General features: G+C 35.6%; 3 protein-coding genes across 3 annotated transcripts; all 3 read right to left on the reverse strand.

Annotated features, from left to right (window-relative positions):
• Positions 1-473: 473 nt before the first annotated feature.
• Positions 474-6,862, reverse strand: LOC135173133 (uncharacterized; the record flags this gene model as incomplete). The annotated part of the gene is given in 2 exon segments (XM_064139807.1): positions 474-3,282; positions 6,036-6,862. A coding segment is annotated over 1 exon segment (2,462 nt), but the record flags the coding sequence as incomplete, so codon positions are not given.
• Positions 6,863-11,328: 4,466 nt separating this feature from the next.
• Positions 11,329-16,188, reverse strand: LOC135161594 (insulin-like growth factor-binding protein complex acid labile subunit). The gene is made up of 3 exons (XM_064119303.1): positions 15,689-16,188; positions 15,491-15,607; positions 11,329-13,713 (listed from the first exon to the last, which is right to left on the reverse strand). Exons 1-3 carry the CDS (start codon positions 15,704-15,706, stop codon positions 12,658-12,660), a joined length of 1,191 nt encoding a protein of 396 aa, XP_063975373.1. The 5' UTR covers positions 15,707-16,188; the 3' UTR covers positions 11,329-12,657.
• A 3,136-nt stretch (positions 16,189-19,324) lies between these two features.
• LOC135167189 (longitudinals lacking protein, isoforms H/M/V-like) lies at positions 19,325-21,568 on the reverse strand. The gene is made up of 2 exons (XM_064130122.1): positions 20,416-21,568; positions 19,325-19,876 (listed from the first exon to the last, which is right to left on the reverse strand). The coding sequence occupies exons 1-2, from the start codon at positions 21,503-21,505 to the stop codon at positions 19,344-19,346; spliced, it is 1,623 nt and encodes a 540-aa protein (XP_063986192.1). The 5' UTR covers positions 21,506-21,568; the 3' UTR covers positions 19,325-19,343.
• Between the last annotated feature and the right edge of the window lie 1,125 nt (positions 21,569-22,693).

Below are 22,693 nucleotides of genomic sequence, written 5' to 3' on the forward strand. Positions count from 1 at the left end.
CTGAGTCTTAAATTTTACTTTGGTTAGTGATACCCTTCCGGGTTTTTCTCTTAATTTTAGAATCACCTTGTTGTAAACTACCCAAATTTTGTTCTTGCTTCGTTCTACCAGATACGCTACTCGGATGAAGACCTGGATTTGTTATTTTATCTTCTTCACTAATATTTTGCTCATCTAAGAAAGCAGAAGGAGCTTTTTTAACTTTTTTAACTGTTTTATATAGTGTATTAAGTATCGTATTCGGTGAGTTATTTGTGATAAGATTATTTAAATAATCTGTTTTGCTTCCTGCTTTATCAAAACACAAATCATGCAATTTTTGAAAGGCAGGACAAATACTAAGCCCTACTCTATGTAACACCCTAGATAAATTTGTTGGGGTAAAAAGTTCTTTCTCAGCTAAGAAGTGATTCAAATAATTTTCTTTATTAAAACATAATCTATGAAAATTTCTTAAAATATAAGTGGCATTATTTCCTGACATGGATAATATACTGGATAAATCACTCGGTCTAAAACTTGCCTGATAGAAATCATCTAAATGCTGCGTTCTGTTTCCTGCCTCATCAAAACAAATATCATGAAAATCTTTTAAAGCAGAACAAATATTAGCTCCTGCTCCATGCAATATCTCGGATAAGTTTTCCGGCATAAAGCCTTCTTTTAAGAAATGCCTCAAATACCCTTTTCCTTCTCCTATAAAACAAAAATCATGAAATTTTTCTAAACTATCCGCTGCCGCACTCAACACGCTGGATAAATCACCTGGCCTAAAACCTGCATTATAAAAATCATCTAAAAGTTCTGTTCTCTTTCCTTCGTCATCAAAACAAACCCTATGCAATCTTTCTAAAATAGAGGAAGCACGTATTCCTGTTCCACATAATATAGAGGATAAGTTACTTGGCCTGAAACCTGCATTATAAAAATCATCTAAAAGTCCTGTTCTTTCTCCTTCGTCATCAAAACAAACATTATGCAAATTTTCAAAAGCATCTTTAGCTTTAGCTCCTGCTCCACCTAAAATACCAGATAAACTAGGCATCATAAAACTTTTTTCCCCATCTTTTTCCTTAATAAAATGCTTTAAATGCTGTTCTTTATTTCCTTGTTCATCAAAAAAAGTATTATATAGCTCTTTAAAAGCTTTAGGCGCTTTAGTTCCTGCTCCATTCAAAATACTGGACATTTGAGCTAGACCTACTCCATGGTCTTTTAGAGTTTTTAAATATGGTGTTTCATTTTCCTGCTTATCAAACCAAAGATCATATAACTCTTTAAAAGTTTTAGGAGCATTAGACCCTGCTCCATGCAAAATACTGGACATATTAGCTAGGTTCATCCCCTTTTTTTCTAGAGTTTTCAAATATTGTGTTCTATTTCCTTGCTTATCGAACCAAAGATTATATAACTCTTTGAAAGATTTAGGAGCATTAAATCCTGCTCCACCTAAAACACTAGACATATTAGTTAAATTTATTTCTTCTTTTTCTAAAATTTTTAAATATTGTGTTTTGTTTCCTTGGTTATCAAACCAAAGATCATATAACTCTTTAAAAGCTTTAGGAGCTTTAGTTCCTGCTCCATGTAAAATACTGGACATACTAGACAGATTTATCCCCTCTTTTTCTAGAGTTTTTAAATATTGTGTTTTGTCTCCTTGCTTATCAAACAAAAGATCATATAACTCTTTAAAAGCTTTAGGAGCATTCGATCCTGCTCCACCTAGAATACTAGACATATTAGCTAGATTTATTTTTTTTTCTTCTAGAATTGTTAAAAGTTGTGTTTTGTTTCCTTGCTTATCAAACCAAAGATCATATAACTCTTTAAAAGCTTTAGGAGCATTAGATCCTGCTCTACTTAAAATATTGGACATCTTAGCTAGATTTATTCCTTCTTTTTCTAGAGTGTTTAAAAGTTGTGTTTTGTTTCCTTGCTTATCAAACCAAAGATCATATAACTCTTTAAAAGCTCTAGGGGCATTAGATCCTACTCCATTCAAAATATTGGACATCCGAGCTAGATCTACTCCATTGTCTTTTAGAGTTTTCAAGTATGGTGTTTTATTTCCTTGCTTATCAAACCAAAGATCATATAACTGTTTAAAAGCTGCAGAAGCTTTAGCTCCTGCTCCATTCAAAATACTGGACATATTAGACAGATTTATCCCCTCTTTTTCTAAAATTTTTAAATATTGTATTTTGTTTCCTTGGTTATCAAACCAAAGATCATATAACTCTTTAAAAGCTTTAGGAGCATTAGATCCTGCTCCATTCAAAATACTGGACATTCGAGCTAGACCTACTCCATTGTCTTTTAGAGTTTTCAAATATGGTGTTTTATTTCCTTGCTCATCAAACCAAAGATCATACAACTCTTTAAAAGCTTTAGGAGCAGTAGATCCTGCTCTACCTAACATACTGGACATATTAGACAGATTTATCCCCTCTTTTTCTAGAGTTTTTAAATATGGTGTTTTGTTTTCTTGCTTATCAAACCAAAGATCATATAATTCTTTAAAAGCTTTAGGAGCATTAAATCCTGCTCTACCTAAAACACTGGCCATATTAGTCAGATTTATTCCTTTTCTTTTTAGAACTTCTAGATATTTTGTCCCTTCTTCTGTAATTAAAAAATCTAAAAACTGATTAAATGCAGGTGTTCCTTCTCTACCAACCACACTTTTAGCAAATTTTATTTCTTCGTTAGACAAATCCTGTCTAGGTTGATCTTGTAAATCACTAGGAAATACCGAATCTTCATTACTAGTAACACTTATATCCATGCGCAGCCTCTTTGATATGGTACCATCTTTGTCTGTAACAGAACGCCCCTGTTTTCTACTCGTTTTACGATTTTTCATACCTGAACTCCTCGAATGACTATCTTGTTCATGTGAGGAGTTTTCAGTATTTTGCAATGGTAAAGTCATTTTTTTATGACTAGTAGCACTACTTTTCAATAGATATATATTTTCATACTCTTTATCATTAAATTAATAATATAGTCACTTGTATTTAATTAAAAATAACAAGCGTGAGAGCTTTTCGGTTTGGGATGCGTTGGTCTATCAAATGATCTGTGCGAACTTGGATCTTGAAGAAAGCATCTAATGTTTTAAGCTTAAACGTTAGATGGAGAAGGGAGGAACTCTCAGTGCGTACTTAGATATAAAATCTGTAAAAAAGATAAGAGCTCCTTATTGTATAAAATCTTATGCAGAAATTATCGCTGATTATTTCCAAAGGCATGAACCAACTCCCTGGGCACCGCGTTCTCCTGAAAAGAAAAAATTAAAACATCTTTATCGTTGCTTGGTTGCGTTAAAAGATGAATTGACATCAGTAAAAAATCACTGAGAAAAAAAAGAGAGGCTGCCAAAAGAATTCGCAACTGCTTGGGAAGACCTTGCAATAATTATAACACAAAAAATAGAAACAATAAATAGCTCCATACGTGAACTATCAAAGCAACACAAAGAGTTGTTAAAAAATTTTCAACTTTTATTAATTATCCCGGGAATAGAAGAGGAATCAACAATAGCTATTTTAGCTGAGCTTCCTTACAGAAAGGATTCTAGAGATGCCAGACAATTGGCAGCATATGCAGGAGTTACACCACAAAATATGATGGCAGGCACTGGGAATAGACAGATGGCCGGAGAGTAAATGGAATAGTTTAAGTGAAAAACCAGAAAGTAAAAAAACAAAAAAAAATGAGATAAAGTAGATGGTTGAATGAGAAGTAAGATGTACAACAAAGAGTATTGAATTCAAGTCGAAGAAGCGATAAAGAAACTGCAAAATGGAGAGCAAGTGATATCAATTGCCTATGGTGACCATGTTGTAAGATATGCTGAAGTAGATATAAATGATTTACTAAGCTTAAGACAACGGATTAAAGCTGAGCTAAAGATTTCTGGAATAGAGCTAAAGAGGAAAATTGTTTTTGGTACTAACGAGGGTGTTTTGTAATGTTACTGAAATCATTCAAACAACTGTTCAACAAACCAAAGATAAAAAGCTCAGCTCAGGGATGGAGCGGCCTCAGGAAGAAGATTTTTTTTCCCTTTCAACCAGAGTTAGGAAATATAAACAATTTGCTGTCTCAAAAACTTGAAACTTTACGTAGTAGATCACGTGGAAACCATAACCTGGCAAGGTTGTTTTCATCAGACCGCATTGAGTAGATCACGTGATATGGTGAGAAAAAATCCATATGCAGCAAAGATAATTGATACAATAGTGAGTAATGCTATTGGGAGAGGAATCAAACCACAATCAAAGCAAGAGATGGGGAATTTCGAAAGAAAATGCAAGAGTTATGGCTAAAGTGAACAGATGAAGCAGACAGTTGTGGAATAAGTGATTTTTATGGATTACGAGATCTAGTATGCAGAAGTATGATAGAGGGAGGAGAATGTTTTATACGAATGAGATAGCTGGAAGATAGATATTCTGTGCCATTACAACTGCAAGTACTTGAGTCTGAACATTTGGACAATAAAACAAATCAAACTTTAGCAAATAGTAATGGTAACAAGCTTGGGCAAAGAGAGGCATATTACTTATTTAGAGAACACCCAGGCAAAGGCTCATTTGGAGAATCAGTGAGAGTATCAGCAAATGATCTTTTACATATTTATAAACATTTAAGACCTGGGCAAGTTAGAGAGGAGCCTTGGCTTTCTAATATACTGCTAAAGCTTTATGAGCTTGATCAATACGATGATGCAGAATTAGTGAGAGAGAAGACTGCTGCGATGTTTGCTAGATTTATTACAAGACTTGATCCTGAAGTAAATATTTTAGGAGAAACCGAAGCGAATGAGCAAGGAGTAGCAGTATCTGAACTGGAACCTGGAACAATGCAGCTTTTAGACCCAGAAGAGGACAGAAAATGTTCAGAGCCGTCTGATGTTGGAGGAAGCTATGAAGCATTCATGAGACAGCAACTGAGAGCAATAGCGATTAGTACAGGAATAACATATGAGCAGCTAACAGGAGATTTAACAGGAGTTAATTATTCATCCATTCGAGCAGGGTTGATAGAGTTTCGCAGAAGGTGCGCAATGTTGCAGCATAACGTGATAGTGTTCTAATTTTGCCGTCCTGTATGGGATAGGTGGTTAGAGTGAGCACTACTTTCTGGAGAGAAAACAGTAACAGTAGAAAAAAGACGAAAAAGAAAGGTATATTTATCAAGAAAAAATAGCAGAGTGTGATAGAAACATTGACGCCCATTACAAAACGTTTGAAACAAAGTCTTGTGAAAGCAAACAGCTAAGTAAACAAAAGAATAATAATAGCAAAAGTAAGCCAATCTTTGCTTTGTATGAGGAACTGCACCGAATAACTGGTATGGATTTCACTAAAATTCCTGGATTTGATGTATTAAGTATACAAACCATAATTTCAGAAGTTGATGTAAACCATAGTAAATGGCCAACAGAGAAGCACTTTTCGTCGTGGTTGGGACTCAGTTCTGCTAATATAGTTACAGGGGAAAAAGTGTTTAACACAAGAACACGTGAAATCATTAATCGTGCTGGAAATGCTTTGCGAATAGCTGCTCATTCTGGAGGAAATAGTAAAAGTGCGATGGGTGCATATTACAAAAGATTGAAAAAACGACTAGGAGCACCAAACGCAATAACAGCTACTGCAAGAAAAATGGCATGCATATGTTATAGTATGCTCAAATACGGACAGGAATATGTAGAAAAAGGAATGGAATAGTATGAAATGCGCTATAAAGATAGAACTGTAAAAAATTTGATCAAAAAAGCGAGCGAATATTACACTTATCGACTCTGGGCTCATTATGAGCATCGTTAAACATTTGTGACAAATAATTAACATTCAACAAAAAAGAGTTTCTGTACTAATATAACCCTTATGGTCCTCATCAACATTGTTAAAAATTTCTCACAAATGATTAACATTCAATAAAAATTCTCTCGCCATCATTCTTTCTATTGTAATAAAAAAAATGATGGATTCAACGTAAAAGTCGTGTAATTACTGACTCACCGAGATGACTGCAATTTGTTGCCTTCTATTTATTCCAATGTTCCTCCTTTTTCACAGATGACTTCAACAATTCACAATAAAAAAAAAGTCTTGAATATCATCCACGTCACTGCACAAATTTATTTCCAACTAATTTATCATTTTTTTTCAACAAATTTCACGTATCACTGGGTGTTTCCCCGTAGCGTTGGCGATCGCCCTCCTGCCCCTCGATCCCTTCGCCACGCTGGTCACTAAATATGCTGCTTATTTCTCACTCGCCTATTAAGCATTTAATTATTCAAAAATTTCAATGGATAGCACACACTTTCCTGAGCGAATGCATTGACACCCCAATGATCGTTTTTTAAATCACAATTTTAAGAATTATTAAGCAAAATACGTGTTATCACTGAGCCACCAACAAGCACGAAGACGCACAACTGCCCCTCATGGCTGCTCGATCCGTTTGCCACTCAGGTCTCTAGCTACGCTGCTTATTTTTCATTCGTCTATTGAGCATTTAATTATTACAACAATGCCACTGAATAGACACACTTTGCTGGAGGGATGCGTTTACACCCAATTTAGCAGTTTTTTAATGAAAATTTCCAGGATAATTAAACAAATTAGGCGTCATCGCGAAACCACCAACAAACACGCCGACAGTCCTGATGCACAGTTCCCACAAATCACTTCAAAATTCAATATTATATTTTAAAAAACATACTCAATATGTTAACTACACTCCACGAAACAATTTAGATTTAATTAACCACTTTAATAATCCAAATTCGACGTTTTATTAAATGAATTACACGAGACGCCGGAAGTGACGAGCACGTGCAGCCGCCATCTTAGGACATACTGATGTCATGTAGCGCGCAGCTCACTGACTCTCCCCCCACCCTTCGTGTTATGTCCTAACAATATCACCAGTAGAACAGTGGCGCTATTGAAAATATTTAGCGCCAAACTTTGAAGGTGGATCTGTCAGCCGCTAAGCCTCTAATGAGGACTCCATCGAAATCGATTTCTCCAGGTTGAGGGCAATTGAATTATTGGGTAATTCAATAATAAATTAATAACACAACGGCTTAGAACAACACACTAACACTTTTATTTGGTAAAAACTAAATGTAAATTGGATCCTTATACAAAAGTTATTCTTATAACTGATCCTTATTAAGCTCTTGAAAAACTAATTGAACAGACTAACGGAGAGAAGCTGCTAGCAGAAAATTTGTAATAGAACTAACTTATCTCAACATAAACTCCTAAGGGTTGGGTCCAGTAACCCCCACCAATCCCCAAAAGTGGGGCACGCAAGTCCTCCTCTTGGAAAGTTTGAGATTTCTCCTTGTACAACAAAACAATGAACAATGGATCCCACATGTGTCGAAGATTTCACGACTTGGGACCGTGACCGTTGACTTGACTTTTGTCTTTAAATTTTTTGTTTTACAAAGAACAGCCTTTATCCAGAGTTTTGAGGGTAATAAATTAGATTAAAACTCAACACCTTGAGATTTATGTCTTCGTGCAACGGTTTTTCTCACGACAGTCAATTTATTCATCCCCTGTTCATGGTTTGTCCTTATGGTGTTCTTTTGGATTTTCTCCAAACCTTTCCAACGGCATTGAAATTTCATCTTGAAATAATAATTCAAATACTCGCGGATTAAAATGGCCGATCAATAGCGCCATTTACTTTATTCAGCCATTCAGACATTCGTGTCATGTCCTGAGCTTGATAGCCAGTAGATGTTACTATATATGCTTAATCTTAGTCCGCGAAATTTAAATTAATCTGGACCCAGCGCTACATGTACAGCTTACCTTTTTGTCTCGACAGTTGAATCCCTGCACAGTGGTGCTCTCAACGTTTGAAAATTCTCTGTACAGTTGATCATTTGTACAGTTGAACAAGTACAAACGCCCCCCCCCCCGTTTACTACGGTACACATACCTGCGTTTTATTTAATTTTTCATTTTAATTTTTGACAATAAAATATATGTTATAGTGAACCGACGGCAGTGGCCGTGCGGTTAGAGTGCTAGACTCGCAAGCCAACGACCCGGGTTCGATCCCGGGCACCGGCGGTCAAAATTTTAAAAAATTTATAGCGCTTTAATCTCACGGTTTCACTGTCGAGCGGTAGTGCTGTCAAAAGGACGACTGTACCAGGGCAGGTTTTCCCTCGAGTAAGGTTTTTCCCTCCCTTTCGGCAAATGAGGTACATGAGGCGGGGGGGGAAAAGAAGAAGAGAGGCCGGAGAGGAAAGTTTAAGAGAGGCGGGAGAGGATGTAAAACAAAGTAGAACGTTTGTAACATCAAAGAAATGAACAATTTAAAAAAAAATTATATTTGATAGTGATAACTCAGAAGATCAAAGTGATCAACCTTGTGCAAAGAAAGTGAAACTACACTATGGCATACTACCAAGTCATTAGTAAGTAGATCGTATTTTTCAAGTGTCCATAAATGTAATTTTTTTTTAATCTAATTAATTATATTCATATTAATCATATTAATAATCTATATAAATTATATTAATATTATCTTCAATTAATTATTCTTTTATTATTCATGAAGGAATTAATATGGAAAAACTTATTAATAAAATTTATATTTGCAAATCTTTAGTCATATATTGCAATAATTAACTAAGATTTGAGTTCATGAGTATATTGAAGCCACACTTAAAATTTTTTTTCTTTTTTTTGTGTATTTTAATATGATATTTTTTTAAATATTTCAGTTCCCAACAATCATCGCAGGGATCACAACATATTCTTATTGAAACTGGACGCCACCCTGATCATTCAAACACAAGGCATACTATCAATGTTGTGTAAGACTTGATTAATCGAATAGTACCAGACTATTTTAATTTTTATCTTAGATTTTATTAACAGATTTATATTTTTAATAAATATAAATGTGTGTTTATATTTTTTAATATGGAACAACAATAGATGCTATATTTGTGAGATATCTTGATGATGTTTCATCCAATACTTTTGTAACGTACTTTAGTTATCATCGACCAATCGTCACAGTAATACCGGCAGAGGAAACATCGAATATAACTATTACTGAAGTCACAGATGAAAATATTTAAATTGTGGCCACTTGATATTAATAGCGAATTTTTATATCATATGTAAATAAATGTTTATCAAATAAAGCTACCATTTTCTGTAAGAAATTCGTAATACTTCAATTTTTCATTAGGCCATATTTAATTCCTGTAATAATATCATCTTCTATGCATAGTACTTGTACACACACGATGTTTCACATCTGCCAGGCGTCCCATGACGGCTTACATTTTTTTTTAACAATCAATCGAAAATTGCATAATTTTGAATCACGTTTTAACGTTCGTGACGTCATCAGGCGGTGACTCTGGGTTCTTATCGCAGTCGCGAGATGACAGCACTGATGTTGTTCTAAATGCAGCCGGTGTCAACATACAGCAGAGGTTATCTTGTTAAATATAAATAAATAGCAGTTTTTACGTGAAGTGAATTTCTTTGGTGCTGTGAAAAATGAGACCGATAATGGAAGGGAATTTTGAAAAAGTGTCTTCTCAGAGTCTACCAAAAGTGGATGTTGAAATGCTCGCAGTTTTTTTAAGATCAAATTTGTATCAGAGTGCGGAATACAGAGGTGTCAAAGCCGGCTGGTATGTTTCGAGGATTAAATAACTCATTGCTAAAAATCCTAAAAATGTAATTATACGTTCAGATTGATATACCGACGGTAGGAATCTATGATCTGGTGGATGGCGCCACATGAGGAAGTATAGGACCCGCCTGATAACGTCATGCAAGCTTTTGGAGCATTTGAAAATTAATTTTTTTGAAAAATCGATAATTAATTGTTAAACGATTTTTTAAATGTTTTTTCATGAAAAATCTATTATTAGGGCCATTAACTATGTAAAAAGAAAAAAAATCATGCAAGTTCCCTATTCCGGTGACAGTTGATAAGAAATATGCTGATTCCCTCTTCCGCGGATGTCATGACAACTTCACCAGCGGACCACGAGATGTCGATCGCTGTCACTTGGAGTCAACACTCCTTTGAGTCGATGCAACTTCTCCATTTTTATATTTTTTCAGGAACATAAAAAGAAATATAAGAGTATTCTGCAACAGAGCCAAGACAGACCTTCTAATCACAATTAATTTATAAACAAATGTCGTAGAAAAGTAAAACAAAGCGTCATAAATAATTAATGCTCACAATAATTCTAAAATAAAGGGTAATAAATCTTTTTGTCTCTTGAAATTGAATTCTTAATTCTTTGATTGCAACTTATTTCAGATAGAGAGGTGCTTTCCGTTGACGAATTGAATTTTATTGTTTGTCGACACTAGTCGTCAACTATTCATCACATAAATGAAACCATTCATGTATCATTTCAATCGGTATCGGTATCGGTATGTATCATTTCAATCGGTTTACTGGTCTCATTCAATTTACCGGTCTCGTTAAGATCTTCGACTGCAGACATCCAAACGAAATATAATTGTGACAAACATCAGTGCGTTGTAAAACATGAACCCTGATACATTAGACATATGTTAAACTCAATGAAGAACAACTAAAACATAAATATCTATCGATATCATGCAGTTTTCCAAAAACCGCGACGATAAGCGCTCGAATTCATCAGCCAATGAACTGCAATAGTGATTCGATTCGTTGATTGTCGATAAATTAACGATTGACCAATTGATCTTCGATCGTTAAGTGGCCGATCGTCCTATAATAATCGATCAAAAACTAACCAACAATTAATGTAGTGCACTAATCGGTCTCCTACCGAGTCCCCATCGATCGATCCGCCGGGAAAAATGGGTCAGTCGTGTTACGTTCCGTATATTATCGAATCTAATGTGGCAAATTAATCCATAACAATCTCTAAATTGTATATGAAGAATTATATAGGCAATGTCATGCATGACAAGCAACGACCTCATTTATGCCCCTTCGCCCTTACGCCCCTTTGGTCGTATGGTTACGGTGTTGACATACATACATATATCACTCCATACGGCATGGAGATGAAAACATGAAAACATATCGCAGAATATACGATCACTGGATGAATCATATATTCGACGTATATTTTGCCGCGTGTTTTTCATCCTCATACATGTGAAATTTTATGACACATTGGAATATATGTCTCATATCTTTCGATTCTTTTTTTAGTTTGTATTCATGTTCATGGAGATACTTGAATATCGTTGGTGTAATAAATAAGGGAGAATAAAAAAAACATCCAAACTACTTTCATACTTGATTTATTCAGTTTTATCACCATGTCGAGACTGAATGAAATTGCAATCTATTTCGGGAAAGCCACTTCCCTCGTCACAGAGATCATCCCTCAAGCGAATATAAATAATTAAACATTTTTTTCATAATTTTCACCAATTTACACGTAAAAATGGTCCTCCAGTGATGACCAGCGCAAGATAATGTTTATCATTCATCTGCTATTCCATTCATCATTAAAAATGTCCCCTCTCTCCTTATGAATTACAAAATGACAGTTATGTCGATGAATTTATGAAGAATGATGCGCTTTATCGATGAGTTACTGATTTCCCATATGTTCAGTTGAACCACACGAAAGCCTTTAGTAGTTGATATGTGTTGCATACACACTTGTCTTTAGGTTTTCTTCTGAAATTATTTCTCAGCTACCTAAGATTCAGTGAAAGCTATCATTTGTATTTTGTAACACTTTCCAGTCTTTATGTTGATAACAGTCAGCATAACTAACATCAAAATCAACAATGATTTTCAGGAGTGCACGGAGATAAAAGTTGGGAAATACATTTTCTATATTTGTTTTCAATTTCATTGTTTACATCTTGTGCCAGCATAAAATTTAATAATTTTTTTGCTTCGTTATTTATAATGTTATATTAACCTTTTCCAATTTTTTCCAGCTTTTCTCTCTGTGTGGAGGAACAAAAAATTTGAATATACAGTAAATTGGTCTTCTACTTCATCTCTTCTCTCTCAATATTTTTGAATCAATATATACATATTTTATCATTTTTATTACAAATCCATTATTCCAATAACGAAGTGGTAAACTGTGAACGTGAAATTCGAAATTTGCAGCAATTAGAGTTCTATTTCAAAAATGTTTATAATGTATTTATGCTTTATTTAATTCCATTTTGAATCGAGGAAAATGTTTCAATTTGTTTCATTATTCGATACGTCATCGATTCCGACAGTTATTGACTTAACATTAAACCATTTAAATTTTGAGATATTCAAATATTTTTACAGTTAAATAATGAATACGCCACGTCATTAAAAATAAGTTTTACACATAATTATAATATTGGGAATAATTAGAATAATTGGAATTGATCAATCAATGCATTGAAATTAGACAAATAAAAAAGTTCTAAAATGTTCAAAATCTTAAAATAAAATGTCTCTCATCTAAAGTCTCCCAAGCTATGCTATAAAAGTAGGAAAACATTTAGCGGAATAAACAATATCGAAAGTCCTTCGGTATCTTCAATATAAAAACCCTTGAAAATTCGCAAATTCTGTAAAGTTTTACCACTTCCCTACTGTCTCCCAAAAAGCTCAAGCTTATCGAACAGCATTAAATAGAATCGCAACAACGAGAAAGAACATTCTCACCCCGGAATGTGTCTGTGCGGACGAGCCAAGATTATCCTGCACAACTTTGTCGTGACACTTGGCAATTGAATCAAAGTCAACATTACTCATCGGGCTACCATTAAATTCCAACGGTGAAATACAGTAATTCTCCTCACGAAATTGCTTGACAGTGTCATTAACAAAGTCACTGCCAAACAAATCATGTACCTGACAATCACAGGGAAAATAATTACCAAGTGTTGAGATATTCTGTACCTGTAAACTTGTATCTCTGGCTCTTGGTGAATGTAGTACATGATTACCATGAAATCTCAACAGAGTAACCGCACTCTCGTTGATTATCTTAAGTTCCTGAATTGAATCAATTTTATTATTCAATATATTTATACTCTCTATATGACTCAATCCGGCAAAAGCATCGGGTTTTATCGTACCGAGGTCACTCTCTTGAATATTCAACACTTGAATGTAACAGAGACCGCGAAATGTGAAGGGCAATAGACTGTTTAAATCCATAAATGTTAACTTTAAAAGACCGACGTACTGAAGTCCATTGAAGGCATCGGGCTCGATGACTCGTATTCCCGAAGGAAATATAAGCCTCTCAACGTAATTTAATCCTGAAAATGCCCGCGAATGAATTGTCATCAGTGGATTATTAGTCAACAGAATTAATTTGATATTACTCGTTCCAGCAAATGAATTTTCATCTATATACTTTATCCGATTGTGGGCTAAAAGTATGAGTGTCACATTGTGCAACATTGCGAATGAGTAACTACCAATGTAGTTAAGTGGTGTGTACTGAATTGACAAATCCGTGAGTCTGGATAAGCCGCGAAATGCGAATGGCTTGATAGCTGTTATATTATTTCCATCTAGACTGAGTTTGCGCAATGAACGTAGACCACTGAAAGCATCCGATTCTATGATACGAAAATCATTCTTCGACAGTGATAAATCCTCGATGGCCATGTTGAGGTATGATGGAATGTCCCGGAGACCGCCGATATTGCACAAAACCTGTTCAGAAAATCAGAGAATGTCAATTGTCATTGTAATTTATTCAGGAACCGCAGCCCTGAGTGAATATGAATAAGTGAATATTCTCCATAATTCTTGGCAATTTAAATGGTAAAATAAATCCTGCGGCGGTCAGCGTCGAGACCCGGTTGATTATTCATTTCCTTTTCTACTTATCAGTAGAAAAGTCCTCAGTCTGATCGTACGTTGTCAGCTAACTTTTACCGAACGATAGATATTAATGACGACTTGTTTTATCGACAAATAATTGATTTCTCGTATCTTTGATGGAACGACGCCAGAGCTTTTAGTACTTGATGTGCATTATACACGTACTTGTCTTCGTCTACATCTAAGATACGGTGAAAGCATTTATTTTCAGATGATAAACCTGTCGAAGATTTTTTTATTGATCACCGTTGTTATCCATGACATTTGCAACTGGAATCAAAGATGGCTTTCGGGCGAGGAAAAATCATAAATCTGGGCGTAATGTAAATTTACTTTTAAATTGGATATGTCCATATTTTATCAGTTCTTTTGCAAAGTTTTCAGTCGATGAAGTAACTGATTAATGATAAATGTTAAATTATAAATTTCTCATTCGAAGTCTGTTATTACATGGGAAGAAAAATTCTTGAAACATTACGTGCTTGCTCTGTAAGCTGCCAGTTAAAACAATATTCGGTAAAAATTACGGAACAGTTACTCACTGTTTCAGTCGATCTCCAGGAAAAAGTTTAAAATGGTCTAGAAAAAGTAGAAAACGCTCTATGAAAAAATGAGTAACTGTTCCTTAATTTTGACTGACACATTACGAAACAGGCACATAGTTTTTCAAGAATTTTTCTCTCCGTGTATAAAACAAAATCATTTTTTTGTTCCAATGGGGTAGGAAGAGGTAAGAATAATTCAATGCAGAAAAACCCTAATTATTTGGAAACCACAGTTGCTTTACAATTACTTGTCCGCTTTGCTAATTTTCCTCAAACTTTTTCTTCCGTGAGCCGAGGGAGTAATAAACTCGCTCTTCAACAAGCATTGCTGGGCTCAACAACATCGCTAATAGTTAAAAATTTTCCGCATGAAATAAAATACATATAGGACTATCGAATAACAAAGAAGTGCCAAAACCTATTTGAACATTTCTCAATAACCAATTTTTTTGGCAAAAGCCAGCCCGGTTTAATCCCTCCTCTTTTTTCAACTAATTATCCTTTCACTCACTCATATGCACTTTTTATAAATTCTTTCATCCTCCAAGATTTCCCCGATGGTCCAGATCACTTTCAGTCAACATTCCTCCCCCACTCCCGTCATAAAAACCAAATAAACAATTATTTCCATAAGTGGAAAAGAAATATCCTGCGTCCAGTGAATTGCTCTTCCACTTTACCATACAGAAAGAAAAATTCTCTAAAAATTATCTGCCTGTTCCTTAATATGCCAGTCAAAACAGTAATCAATAGAAATTACGGAACAGTTACGCATTGGTTCACTAAACGTTTCCTACTTTTTCTGGAACGTTTTGGATTATTTCCTGAAAGTTCACTGAAAAACTGCGTAACTGCTCCGTAATTTTTCCCGAATATTGTTTTGACTGACAGATTACAGAACAGGCAGATAATTTTTGAAATTTTTTTTCTCTCCGTGCACTGATCCAAAGTCTGTGTCCACCAATACATCTGTATGCATTAATTCCCTTCAATCGCTACCTCTTCAATTCAATAACGAAATCATATGTAAAAATGCAGCGTTTTACCCCCAAAAAACTCACTTGTTTGGATGACAAGCATATGCAGCCAAATGGACAGTGAATGGGTTCATTAGTACTGTTGAATCCATCCTCCCCCAGGACCACCCAGGACAAGCTCAGAAGCGCCAATCCTAGAATCTAAAATAATCCCTCAACAATCTCAACGCTCAATGATAAAAACGTGGTGAGAGTAAGAAAACGGAGGGAAAAAAATAATACCTGCGCTTCGTGAGACATCAATCTTGTTATGTTTACGGCGCATGCCTTGGCATATCACTGTATAAAGTCCAGGCTTCTCCAAGTACTCGTATTTACCCTGAGAATTCTTCGCGAAACTTGATGTTCCTGAACTATCACAATTTTGTTGATCAGTTTATCGCAACTCTGTATCAAAATATTTCCCAAATATCTCATACAACTGTTGTCTCTCAAGATGTGAACATGAATTTTGGAGATGGGTTTCTTGGTTGCACTGGCGGAAGCACAAGAAAGTGTGTAAAAAGACTAATGTTAACGTGTGGGGAAACGAGATTTCGACTGCGCGTTCATTCGTGGCTCTATACAGATAGGATACCCGGGGCTAGCTCGTCCCACGGTACACGGGACGGGAATCTCTATTACCCCCTTTACCCATTTCAACCCAGTTGTGCGCAAGCTCATAATTATGCTCCCACCGATTCCGCATGTGTGCTGAACGAGGGGTGTGGGTTAGCTTCAACTATCTCGGAGGACGAAACGGGGAAAGAGGGATGAGAAAAAAAAAGAGGAACAAACTATTGGGTGGATTGAGAGAATTGGGGAGAATCCACTCGGCTATCGAATCCCGGTCAATTCGTCTATATTACGTTGCTACCCACTCACACGCTAGATTTTCTCATGGCACTGTTACTAGATCCGTCTCGTCTGATGGGACACACGGTGCATTCATCGGCGGAATTAATGAGGGTTGATATGTGATAGCAATTAAAAAGAAGTGGTGAATTGCGAGAGAGCATTTCGGTCTTGAAGATGGGGAGATGGGTGAATAGGAGGAAAAGATAGTCTAGGAATATTATGAATAATAGATTAGATTCGTAATTTCATAAGTTTCATTCCTTCCATTTTATTTTCTCTTTCGAGGAAACAAATTAAGCAAAAAAGAAATTTAGTGGACGTTGAACTGAACGAGTTTTGTAAAAAATATCACAGAGGAATAACTTTTATAGAAATGTCGAGCTCCGTTGAAATTTTCTATTGAATACAATAGCGTAATGAAAATAATCTGTTAAACTATAGCCACTCCATTTGGTTTATCAGAAAGATGAATAATTGAAAAAAAATATTATGGATAATGAGATAGTTGACTGCAATCTTGAATGAATTACTTTCACATGTTCTTCTCGTACATACGCTACTTTATTTATATATGTATATTGAATAACAAGATATATGAGTTATAATATATATTCAAAATTATTTAAATCTTTTGCCAAAACATTACAAGTGCATCTTCCTCGACTGTGCGCAGTAGTGCTGTATTTCACTTCACACAACACTGTCATCTCAGTACGTACGATATTCAATAATAAAAAAAAACACAACTCAAAATGATAAAAAGAATCAGTCTTACTTAAAAGAACAACGACAAGCTAATAAGGCATCCATTTTTTTGTGAACTTATTTACTAGAGAATAGACAACTTGAAAATAATCGACTGATTATTTTGTGCGAATACGGGGTATAACAACATTGTTGAGGTAGTATTGTTGAACTACAAACTATAGGCACTTAGTTTGTACGTATTTGTACTCATTTCCTGAGGTTGTCTCTTCCAACTATCTACTGATTAACAATTGAATCAATCTTACTGATTAATGATGAACTCTCATTTAAATTTTGAAAAGAAGTTCGAATAATAAAAAAAAAAGATACTTTTAAAATATTGTGAATAACAAGATTAGAATATTTCTCTATACTTTAACCTAAAGAGTACGATAGATTGTAAAGTGATGTTGTACATGAAATTTCTTTTTCGTTTCAACCATTGAACGGCCAATTATTTCTCTTTATCTGTATCAGCCGTAACAGTCGTATCGTCAAATAATTATAATTTAAATATTAACTTTTCATGCACTAAGACACAGTGGTAACGTCACAATAACTAGTATTTTGTAATGCTCCAGTAGTGGTAACTGTTCTCGGTACAATAGGCTATTACCCCTCAATGAAATGGCATAACACATAACCGAGGTATCAGTCTTATAAATTGTAGAGGCTGATTGGTCCCATTTCACATTTACAATTTATCTATAAATGCATATTGAGCAATATATTGCAACTGTATCCCAGGGCCACAACTCAATTTTCTTTCCTTTTCTTTTTCCCTAAATTCTAGAGTTTAATATTATGATTTTTTTTTTCTAAAAACAAAATCAATATTTCAACTGTCGTTTTAGCGAAAACATTAACATACCATAAGTGTTATTTTTTCGAGTTTTTTAACTCATTTTTATGATGATTTTGGATTTATCATCGTCGCATAAAGCCGTTTCTAGCGTCGAACTGTAGCATTTTACGCACGACAAAATTTAAGAGAAATATCTAGCGAATTCATCAGTAAAATCTATTGGATTCTTAGTAAACTTTTCATTGATCTTTTATCGATTCTACTGATGTGTCAAAGTCGATTACTGAATTCGATCAAGTAAAAAAAGACAAGTTAAACAAGAAGTGATTGAAACAATTCCAGAAAAAATTTTTTTTTTTCAACTACCATTTCTCAATCAACTTTTGTTCATTCATATTATCAGTTTTTCTCATTACGGAAAGTGCTGATGAAAATTTACAGTTCAAGAAAAACGACTATGTAGTGCGCAAGAATTTCTCCCGTCGATTGTCTTCTTAGATGACTGCTATTTCGCTATTAGATAAATGAAGGTTGAGATCGAGATCTAATAAGGGAATCAAATTTATCTAGGAATTTGTTGGAGCAACATGTTCATTTTATCGAATACTATATTATGATTCTCATCAGCACTCCCAATAATTAAAAAATCAACAAAACAATATTTAATAATTTGCTGCATCAATTGTGTCAAATCCCTCGCATAATCCCCGCCATCTTCTATCGAATTTCTTTGGTTTAAACTCTCCCAGCCATTTCAATTCTATTTTTCTTGTTAAAAAAACGACAAAAATGTATCAAATTTATCCCAACAAAATTCCATAGAAAACCTTTCAATAAAATGAGTTGCACATTAAAATCGAATCTCTCTGACTTATCCTATCGAATATTTCAATGTACTCGATCGAAAATGCTAGATAGTTTTCCAAAATTTTACGATCGCATTATACCACTGATCTTCACAGTACCCGTCAATTATATCTAATATTTCATCCATCACCAAACATATCCCCTATACTTATCTATCATTATTTTCCCTCAAACTGTCTTGCGTTCAAAATTTTCTTCTGATGATACTTCAGTTTTTGGAATAAGCTCTCAAAAAGCAGACTACAATATCTCTTGTTACGAACTCGCCCAAAATACCCGAAGTACAAATACTCGTTTCACCACCTATTAATCAATCACTTCAATAATCATCACAATCGTTCTTAAACAGTATTTTCCCGATATATTTATATCCTCTCATTTCATTAAACGAAGAAACTTGTCTGTTTTAAATGCTTTACAGACAGAAGCGAGGGCTTTAGAGACGCGCGATACCCACGATACCATTCTCACTCTCTTGAAATTAAATTCGAAAAGAAAAGAAGAAATAAAAGTCGAGTGAGAGAGAGAGAGAGAGAGAGAGAGAGAGAGAGAGAGAGAGAGAGAGAGAGAGAAGACGTAAAGCCTCTTCAGTCTTGCGAAAATAATGTAATTTCACTTAAATCAGTTCTTCGAGGCGTCATCATCATTTTCTTCCTTTACGGAAAGATTTGAGGGTGGGACAATGACATTTCTACGGTTTATCGACAAATCCTGAACGTGATCGTCAGTGTCATACTTCATTTCCTCTCGATGCTCCTCATCGGGGCTCGTACTTATTCGTGAATTGTCCAAGCTCGCATCCGGATCCTCAGTTTGTTCACGGCTGTGTCCATATGCCATGTCCAACAGAGCCGAAGAACTCTCCATCATACTTCTGCCATAATCGGTCTCCGTGTCATGATCTGACATACCACGGTAAATACTTCCATTTCTATTGCCACCTATTCCATGGGGAAAGTGAGCACCACTGCTTGTCCTGTGACGTCGAATATTCCTCTGGGTTGTGATTCCCATTTTCTTTACTTTATCGTAGAGCGTGCGGGAGGGAATACCGTACGCTTTGGAGGCTTTCAAAGCTGTCTCACCACCCTGCACTGCTATAATCGCCTTTTCCATGTGCTCTTTCGTGTATTGCTTGTAACGCTTCCACTCTTCTGCAAAAGTAATATCAATAATCTGTTAGGAAAGAGGTCTTCCCGTGGATTTATCAGCAATCTCTTGAGGATTTTGCACGAGTATTATTGTTATTTGTTTATGATTTCGGAAATTTGTCAATGGGGAGAAAATCAGTAAGAACATGAGTGTTCTCTACCGATTAATCAATTGCTTAAATTTCTTCAACATATGTAATGAGATGCCGAGATTTCTTGAGGGAAATTCGCGCAGAAAGGGGAAGAGAATTTTGTACCCAAAACTTGTATAGACAAAACCTCAGTCGAAGATGTTTTATAGAAATATGGAATCTGAATTTGGCTCTTCTCATTATTCAAAGGGTTATTGCCAGTTTCTTTTCACTCATCGATTCTTCTTACAAATTGATTTGTAAAGTGATGATATCTCCTCATAAATAATTCACAACCCTTCTAATCATCCGCTTCCCCCCGCCCCCCCCCCCCCCTAACCGTTCACTCCTAAATATTTCGACTCATTTCTCAAAATAATCAACTGCTCCAGAAATTCCAAGACTACTCACTGTTCTTTCGATTTTGTTGGCCCGACGATTTCTTATCAAACTCATCGACCGAGATATCGGTGGCGTAGGGGCTGTGTCCATTGCTACTCCGGGCCTGTGACAAATCCACACTGGCTTTTCGATCATCACTCACATCATGAGCAGACCCATTGCTAGAGCTGCGATAAACATCATGACTATCGCCATGCATAACCGGCACCCCCTGCGAGCTGTCCGCCTGTCCCTGTCCCAGGACCGTCCTCAGTATCGGAGTGTCTCGATTCATCATCAAATTGCTCATCTGTTTGCGGAGATGATTGGCCTCGGTTTCGTAGACCCCCGGGAAGAGTGCAGCAGCTCGAGGTGTCAAGGGTGTATTCATGACCGTTTGAGCGGCTAATGAGAGACTCGTCAGTGGACTCCATCCTGTGGGTGGAATGTGAGCAGCCGGATTGTGTACCAGAGCCGATGCTTTACCATATGGTGAGTAAAATGACGATGAACTCGTGGAATGCGGGGGTGAACGATAGTCATTGTGAACACTCTCATTGCCAAATGAGACAATTCGCTCTGTACTGCTGATAGCGGGAGGTGGTGACACCGAATGTCCACGAGAATGATGTGATTTTTCATACTCAGCGAGACCCTTGATCTTCAGCAGACGAGCCACCTTGAATATATCCGTCATCTCCTCCTGGGAAACGCTGATCTCTCCCTGATACATGAACTCTAGAATTGCCTTCATCTCCGCTTCGCGGACGTTTGTGAGGACAATTATTGGATACTGCTCGGTGGGGGTATACGAGAATATCTCTTGGAAGTAGTTTGAACATGCTGCTAGGACCATTTTATGGCATTTGAAGGGCACCAGGGATGTTTCACCCTCCACGAGGAGCTCCACATCTGTGAATGCACCGTTGTGAAATAATTCGCTGAATGCTGTTAACAAGTTTCTTCGGTGATTGTTCCAACGCAGGCAGAATTGCTGCTCTGATGAGGATGCCTCCATTTTTATCTCTTGGGTGGACTGAAATTTTTTGGAATGAAACTCGGTCAATGGAGAATGGCTAATTGTCGGGTGATTGTAGAGGGACTTTGGAATTTGACGCATTGGCGATAAGACATAGCCTTTCACTTGCAGTCTAAATATATCCGTATTTTTAGATTTACGATTTTGGAGTGAGAGATGTTTTTTTTTGGATAATTCTGGGGATAACATAGGAAAGAAGAGGCATAAAGTGACGACAATGAAAATTCCAGGGCTGGTGGATATGTACAATTTGAGAACTTTTCCTTTAGCGGCATTAGAATTTTTCGGGAATTTTTTGGCATTCGCGGTTTTTTGAGTATTTGAAATTGAATTTTTAGTAGATTTTTTTGATAAACTTTCTCTCCGTCCACCTCGTGGAGAAAAAAAATGTTTATATGTCTGGATATTCTAGCTTATTGAGGCATTTTCAGGAAAAAACCAGGTGACGTTGAATTTATTTTATTTCCGTCTTGTTACAACTCTCAATAAAAATTTCAACTGAAGAATATTAAATGTCTGTATCCAGAAAGATCTCAGACGTCAGTATATCACGGGCTATAAAATATGAGATCTATTGATTTTTCCTTCAATATTGCTCACTGAACTCATATTTGAAAAAACGGGCCAACTATTGAAACTGCAATAGACATCCACTAGGATTTTAGGGAAATTATACTTGAAGTATTTTCATTGGAATATCCATAAACATTTCGCACTCCATTTAATAAACGAATTTGATGATTAAAAACAATTTAATTCATTAGGGGATGGCCAAAATGGCTCCTTCACGTTTTTTAATCCTTAAAATAATATTTAATCCTGAAATATGATTGGAAAATTCATTCTAATTGAGCGTGAAGCTTTGGAATAGGGCTATGTAAAAATACACTGCTTTAAAATCAATAAAAATCCATAGACATTGATTACTTTACATAACCAAGACTCATGCGATTCTTCCTCTCAAAATTCTCATGCATAAATATCCCACATTTTCATCCTACCATTAAATGATCAAATAATAAGCAAACAATACCGGGAAAAAAAACTTGACGTGTCATTTCCAAAAATAGTTTGCAGAAAAATCAGTTGAGACTAATCTCTACTGATGAATAAATTCTAAAAAATCCCACACCAAAGTGTAATAATTTTTGACTGTTCACAACTAAAACTCAATGATTTTGACCTTTAGTTTCACCAAAAAACATGACCATTATTTCCATTCCCACGCAAAGATCTCGTTCATGCAGAGCGATTGAACACGGTTAATAA

Source organism: Diachasmimorpha longicaudata, chromosome 1, assembly GCF_034640455.1.
Source record: "Diachasmimorpha longicaudata isolate KC_UGA_2023 chromosome 1, iyDiaLong2, whole genome shotgun sequence".
NCBI lineage: Eukaryota > Metazoa > Arthropoda > Insecta > Hymenoptera > Braconidae > Diachasmimorpha > Diachasmimorpha longicaudata.